General features: G+C 34.4%; 1 protein-coding gene across 2 annotated transcripts in view; it reads right to left on the bottom strand.

Moving 5' to 3' along the window:
* neto1l (neuropilin (NRP) and tolloid (TLL)-like 1, like) overlaps nucleotides 1-8,133 on the bottom strand; it is a 241,163-nt gene that overhangs the window by 4,721 nt on the left and 228,309 nt on the right. The window contains exons 12-13 of one of the 2 annotated variants that reach the window (XM_062021101.1): nucleotides 6,912-6,986; nucleotides 3,298-3,875 (exon numbers count right to left, since the gene is read on the bottom strand). In XM_062021101.1, coding sequence (XP_061877085.1) covers nucleotides 6,926-6,986 — 61 coding nt within the window. In that variant the 3' untranslated portion in view covers nucleotides 3,298-3,875; nucleotides 6,912-6,925. Of the gene's footprint in view, nucleotides 1-3,297; nucleotides 3,876-6,911; nucleotides 6,987-8,133 lie in introns of those variants that run through there. The other variant, XM_062021102.1, reaches the window with a different exon arrangement.

Raw genomic sequence — 8,133 nt, 5'->3', positions numbered from 1 at the left:
TGTGTATATATATATATATATATATATATATATATATATATATATATATATATATATATATATATATATATATATATATATATATATATATATATATATATATGTTAGGCTGCCATGTGATTAATAAAAATAAATTATTGCTTCTGGAAGACGCCTGCATTTGTTACAAGGTCTGTGATGTCAGGAGGGAAAGCCCATTTTGCTTCAAAACAGGACTTTGGATAACACTGTATATATATGTATGTATGTATACATGTTTGATACGATCTGTATCAACATTTTGATACAAATATTTTTTTTAAAATCTTTTCAAAACTAATTACATGTTACACAAGCTCCTATTGGCTGATGTGGGTGTTACATACACACTCAGTGAGTAAACGAAGACATGGCCTAAATGCCTATATATATATATATATATATATATATATATATATATATATATATATATATATATATATATATATATATATATATATATATATATATATATATACATCACATAAACCTATATATCTACAAACCCCGTTTCCATATGAGTTGGGAAATTGTGTTATATGTAAATATAAACGGAATACAATGATTTGCAAATCATTTTCAACCCATATTCAGTTGCATATGCTACAAAGACAACATATTTGATGTTCAAACTGATAAACATTTTTTTTTGTGCAAACAATCATTAACTTTATAATTTAATGCCAGCAACACATGACAAAGAAGTTTGGAAAGGTAGCAATAAATACTGATAAAGTTAAGGAATGTTCATCAAACACTTATTTGGAACATCCCACAGGTGAACAGGCAAATTGGGAACAGGTGGGTGCCATGATTAGGTATAAAAGTATATTCCATGAAATGCTCAGTCATTCACAAACAAGAATGGGGCGAGGGTCACCAATTTGTCAACAAATGCGTGAGCAAATTGTTGAACAGTTTAAGAAAAACCTTTCTCAACCAGCTATTGCAAGGAATTCAGGTTTCACCATCTACGGTCCGTAATATCATCAAAGGGTTCAGAGAATCTGGAGAAATCTCTGCACGTAAGCAGCTAAGCCTGTGACCTTCGATCCCTCAGGCTGTACTGCATCAACAAGCGACATCAGTGTGTAAAGGATATCACCACATGGGCTCAGGAACACTTCAGAAACCCACTGTCAGTAACTACAGTTGGTCGTTACATCTGTAAGTGCAAGTTAAAACTCTCCTATGCAAGGCGAAAACCGTTTATCAACAACACCCAGAAACGCCGTCAGCTTCGCTGGGCCTGAGCTCATCTAAGATGGACTGATACAAAGTGGAAAAGTGTTCTGTGGTCTGACGAGTCCACATTTCAAATTGTTTTTGGAAACTGTGGACGTCGTGTCCTCTGGACCAAAGAGGAAAATAACCATCCAGATTGTTATAGGCGCAAAGTTGAAAAGCCAGCATCTGTGATGGTATGGGGGTGTATTAGTGCCCAAGACATGGGTAACTTACACATCTGTGAAGGCGCCATTAATGCTGAAAGGTACATACAGGTTTTGGAGCAACATATGTTGCCATCCAAGCAACGTTACCATGGACACCCCTGCTTATTTCAGGAAGACAATGCCAAGCCACGTGTTACATCAACGTGGCTTCATAGTAAAAGAGTGCGGGTACTAGACTGGCCTGCCTGTAGTCCAGACCTGACTCTCATTGAAAATGTGTGGTGCATTATGAAGCCTAAAATACCACAACGGAGACCCCGTACTGTTGAACAACTTAAGCTGTACATCAAGCAAGAATGGGAAATATATCTACCTGAGAAGCTTAAAAAATGTGTCTCCTCAGTTCCCAAATGTTTACTGAGTGTTGTTAAAAGGAAAGGCCATTTAACACAGTGGTGAACATGCCCTTTCCCAACTACTTTGGCACGTGTTGCAGCCATGAAATTCTAAGTTAATTATTATTTGCAAAAAAAAATAAAGTTTATGAGTTTGAACATCAAATATCTTGTCTTTGTAGTGCATTCAATTGAATATGGGTTGAAAAGGATTTGTAAATCATTGTATTCCGTTTATATTTACATCTAACACAATTTCCCAACTCATATGGAAACGGGGTTTGTATATATAGGTATATACACACACACACACACACACACACACACACACACACACACACACACACACACACACACACACACACACACACACACATATATATATATATATATATATATATATATATATATATATATATATATATATATATATATATATATATATATATATATATATATATATATATATATATATATATATATATATATATATATATATATATATGTGTGTGTGTGAGTGTATGTATATATATATAGTTTATTTCAAAACAAATTATGTAAATCTAATATTACATTTTCAGGTGTTTCTCTTTACCTTGTGATTTTTGTTCTAGTTTCCCATTTTACACTTTGTTTACTGCTTGTAAAATGTTTTAAATATTATTTTAAGCTTTACAGATGTGGTAAAGTCTACATATGATTGTGTGTATATTTAACAAGAGTGTGGATTACATGCATTACTGAATTACCATTGGTTTGCATTGAGAACATGTTTACACATTCTGTACATGACAACACACTTTTACCACAAACACTTCAACAAAAACAAGAAAAAAGGTGCTTTATTGTTATTTAATATTAATATTGTTACAAATCATCGATAAAACCAGCCCTGAAGGATCGTTTAAATAACTTTTAAAAGACATTGTATTATTTTTGCCGGAGTATAAAAGTCTGGTTTGATACAAAGACAATGTTAAACTCTGGTGATTATTAGGACACAAACTTATAAGAAAAAAATACAAAACAAAGAAAGTCGGTTTTAACAAATCATTTTTTTTAGCTAACAACATGCAATGAATCATTTCTAAAATCAGTTGATGTATTATTAGTACATGGGGGCCTCTGATAGTGTCATATTGAAAAGGATGTTAATTCAAACAAGCATGCACCAGCTTGGCCTTGAATTGTTAATAAATGATAATTGTTAGTAATATGGGACGGCGTGGCGAAGTTGATAGAGTGGCCGTGCCAGCAATCGGAGGGCTGCTGGTTACTGGGGTTCAATTCCCACCTTCTACCATCCTAGTCACGTCCGTTGTGTCCTTGGGCAAGACACTTCACCCTTGCCCCTGATGGCTGCTGGTTAGCGCCTTGCATGGCAGCTCCCGCCATCAGTGTGTGAATGGGTGAATGTGGAAATACTGTCAAAGCGCTTTGAGTACCTTGAAGGTAGAAAAGCACTATACAAGTATAACCATGTATAATATTCCAATTGTTAAGATAAAATAAATATATATATATTTGTTCATCCATTCGGATATATGCATGCTTTATTTGTGAACTGTTGCATCAAATCAGCGTCTTGGGAAGGTAAGAGGTCCTATCCTATCCTGCTCATTTTTAAGGGCTTTTCAAATTATATTATTTTTCAATGGGGCACTTTGGTTATTTTTTTTAAAATACAATACTCAATCTACTGTGTTTAGGGTAATAACCTCCAGCAGGGATAAGCTAAAATCATGCCAATGTCCTGATTTAGAAGATATTATTAATATGTATGAAAAGTTGCATGAGTAGGATAGGGCCCCTTTAAAGGAACAGCACCCTAAATTTAGAAAGTCCATTTTCATGGGGACAAGAACAAAAGTGTGGGATGATTTCCTTCGAAGTGTTTTCTTCTTAAGTCCTTTTGTGTTCACATGATCACATGGTTTCAAATTGGGTTTCATCAAAGCGTCCTTGGGCCTCTCAGCATCATGCTGGTGCACATCCCTCATCCACTTTGTCACATGTCAGTGAGGCCCCGCTCCCACTCATCCGGGACTGCGCTACACTCTCAAGACGTCTACATGATGGAGACAATGTGACACAATGTAGAACATAAGCACACACACACACACATACAAATACACGTTCAAACACACACACACACACACACACACACACACACACACACACACACACACACACACACACACACACACACACACACACACACACACACACACACACACACACACACACACACACACACACACACACATTGGACATCGTGTTCATGCTACCAATTAAAGTGGCAAACCGGTTCTATACTTTATTTCACGCGCAGCCTAATCAAATGTAATACAAAAATTCTGCCTTCATTTAGCAACAAAATATTAAAGACATCTCTCAGGTGTATGGTAAACGTGAGTAATGTACTGACCTAGTATACATCTATCATGTTTGAAAAACGCAAGTCGTCTTATATTCAGGGTCTTATATTCGAGACGCAAACCAACAGGAGGCGACAAACAGTTTCCCTGCAGAGCTTTTCTTCTTGTCACTCAAACACACCAGCCAGAAGGCACCCTGAGAGACATCGCAAATGCAGGGTCAAATAGGAGAAAATAATTTAATAAATACATCTTGAATTACTTAAATGTGTCATTAATAAAGTACACAAGTGTTATTAAATGTGTCATTATTTTATTTAATGTAAAAATACATTTAATATTTTAATTATTTAATTATTTATAACAATTAATTAATTAATTATTTAATCATTTAATTAATTACTGAATTTATCATTTCAGAGTTTAATCAATTACTTCATCATTTAAATCATTATATCTTGATTTTATTAATTATTTCAAATGAATCATTTAGTGATTTATTTGAGAGTTTCATAACGTATTTCTAATTTGATGATTTAAATAATTATTTCACAATTTATTTAATTATTTCATGGTTAAATTATTTATTTTATGATTTAATTAATTATTTCACAGGTCAATGAATCATTTCATGGTTTAATGAACTATTTCATGATACAATTCATTGTTTAGCAATTACATTTATTATTTTATGATTTCATTATTTCGTGATTTAAACAATTATTTCACAATGTAATGAATAATTTCTGTCATGACCCATGATTCTGTGTTTATTTCCTGTTTTGCGCTCTTATTTTTGTTCCACTTCCTGTTCTGGTTCCACTACTCTGCTTCTGAGCGCTGCCTCCCTCACATGTCTCTGATTGGCAATCTGGGCACACTTGTTCCAGACAGGGCTGAATGATTACTTTGCTTACTACTCATGGTCAATAGTTGCTTTTGCTTTTTTCCTAACTTTCACAGCTTTCCCTGTGCTTCTTGTGCACTTCCCTGCTGCACTACTGGTTTGTGGACAAATAGAGTTTTACCTGCTTGCTGTCTCCTGTGTCCGCATCTTGGCGTCACAACTGCCGCAGAGATGTACAAAAGTGACAATTTCATGACTAGCATAGCACGCTTTAATTGGTTATTTAATAAATGAATGAACCTGCAATTCATGATTTTAATTTATCCGTCAAACTCACCCATCAAAGTTAGTGGGTGGGGCTAACACAAATCTCGTCCAATGATTTTTCTACTCTGAAGTCTGGGACTTTGGAAGTCTTACAAATACATGGCCACTAAGGAGAATATTCTCCCTTTTTCAGGAATTGGTGTTAGATATTTTAGACCTTTCTGAGTATGTGGAAGCAAGACCTGCTGTTCCAGAGCATGTAGCGGTTAAAGTAGAATTCACTGAAATTGTTGGAGTTATTTCTGCACTTTCAGACAAAGATATCGACCAATACGACTTGTCCAAGGTGTACTCTGCCTTTCGCCCGAGTGTAGCTGGGATAGGCTCCAGCCCCCCGCCTTCCCAAGAGGGACAAGCAGTAGAAAATGGATGCATGGATGGATATCGACTAGTACTCCTCCACTTCTCTGGTCAAAGGGTTCCACAGATGAGTGGAAGTGGTGTTAGGACACACCCACTGACTTTGACGGCTGAGTTTGACAGATAAAATTAATTCATTGAAGTTCTGACACACAGGTTCATGAAATAATTAAACACATTGTGAAATCATCAATTCAATTGTGAAATAATTAATTAAATTATAAAATAATGACATTATGAAATAAATGATTAAACATTGAATTAATTAAATAGTTAATTATATTATGTTTATTTTATAATAAATTAGTGACAACACCATATGATATAAAATTTAATTCAATTTGAATTAATTAATGACACATTTCAGTAATTATTTAAATATTTGTTTATAATTTATATCTGTCCCATTTGACCCTTCACAGATACAATGTAAATTTTAAGATAATCCTGACCAATAGCCCTTTTATATTTAAAACATTTTTTTCCCCTCAAAACCATATTGAGGCCGTATTATATTCGGGATAATCCGAGCGTTACTATCTTTCTTAAGGCAGTTTTTTGTATTGGCTCTCATTGGATTAGATTGTGCAGGTGTGCCTAATGAAGTGTCCAGGGAGTGTATCAAATGCTTATTGTGCACTTGGAGCATATATACATGCACAAAACACATGATAATACAACCGAACACATGCACAAAAACTACACCAGCATTGTGTGTATAGCAAAAAATAACATTTTGAGTTAAAGTGTCTTTTTCTCACAGATTATAAGAATACACTATTACTCAAAATATGGTATGCAATATTCTGGAATTACCTGTACAGTATGTATAGCACCAGTCAAACGTTTAGGAACACCATTCATTTAAAGTGTGTCAATACTTTTGAAAAGTACTTTATATAATGTAGTAATGCTGATGATGCTATAGTACATAATCACAAATACTATTTAACACAAAGTTTGAAAAAAAAAAAATCACATGCTGATCAAAGAGTCTACAGTCCCTTAGAAAAAAAATCACATGCGGCAAATTTGAGCTGACAAAAAGGCCAAGATGGCTGCAAGCAAGAGACTCATCCTAGTGAAAGTAAATACAAACCACAGAAGACAAAACAATAACATCCATAAAAGCAAAGTGTGCAAAAAAACAACATATAAAGATACAGTCCATATTTGGATGAAGGGGGCTTACCTTGAGATTGTCTCTTAGACCCTAGTTGTGTTGTACTCTGATTCATGTTTGCTCAAAGAGCCAATGAGGCAGAACCTGAAATGTCACGCCTCCATACTTTAATATTCATACTTTAATACAATGCATCATGTGCAAACTTCTGTCCAATATTAACCAGTGGAGAGCCGTCATATCAGGATATCAGAAAATAAATCACATTTTTGTTAATGTCAAACAAAAATATAGAGTAATTAATTTTTTCATTTTTAAGTACAGCTGCTTCCGCTATATTACTTAGTTGTTATGTTTAGGACACTTTATGGACAAAAGTATTGGGATGCAACCATTAATTCATGAATTAATTAAAGAACGTGCTAAAACTGATCTGAAAACTATTAGTATTTTTTTAACCACAATCTGTAATTAAATTTTAATTTTTTTAAAATCAGAGATGTATTATCTAACCCTTAGGGGACAAAGGCTGACTATTTGAGTAATTTTTGTGCTGTATTTGTGGCCATATATTTTGTTTTCTTACTCCATTTTTACATGATTTTTCCTAAAAATAATTTTTTTCATGCAAAATTTTTACATTTCAATTTACAGGTGTACGATACAATAGCCATTATTAAACATGATTCCAAAGCCAAACCAGGACGAACTGTATAAGTCCTTCAGTTTTTTAAAAGGATAAAAACATTTTAGATTTTTTTTTGGTCTTACTTTTTTTGTTCAAATCTCTCAATCAACTTCAGCCTAAACCAGAATAATATAACATTTTTAACCATTTGAAGGCCAGTTTTTACTTAGCAGACATTTGCGTAACATGAGTTAGTTGTATTTATAATTACGAAGTGGCTAGGGAGAGGAAAGTCTGGGCTTCCCTGCTTAGGCTGCTGCCCCCGCGACCCGACCTCGGATAAGCGGAAGAAGATGGATGGATGGATTTATTTTTCTACCGTATTTTTCGTTATAAGCCTCTACTTTTCCCCCCACGCTTTATACTTATAAAATGGCACGGCGAATTTATGGCTTTTTCTTTGCTAACGACTATAATGTTTTGTATTCAACAAATACTTTAATTTTCGAGACACACCGGCAGGCGACCCTAAACACAGGTGGTCTTTTGGACGAGTTCGCTCACTGCAGGTGCTGCAGGTTGAAAATGTACGTCCTGTTTTGTGCCTTCAACCGGATGTATAATTTGTCCATCGCGTTTTTGCTCGAAGGATTCTTCATAAAT

Source organism: Entelurus aequoreus, linkage group LG15, assembly GCF_033978785.1.
Source record: "Entelurus aequoreus isolate RoL-2023_Sb linkage group LG15, RoL_Eaeq_v1.1, whole genome shotgun sequence".
Taxonomy (NCBI): Eukaryota; Metazoa; Chordata; class Actinopteri; order Syngnathiformes; family Syngnathidae; genus Entelurus; species Entelurus aequoreus.
Note: the sequence above shows the minus strand (reverse complement) of the source record. Positions and strands in the feature narration are given on the sequence as shown.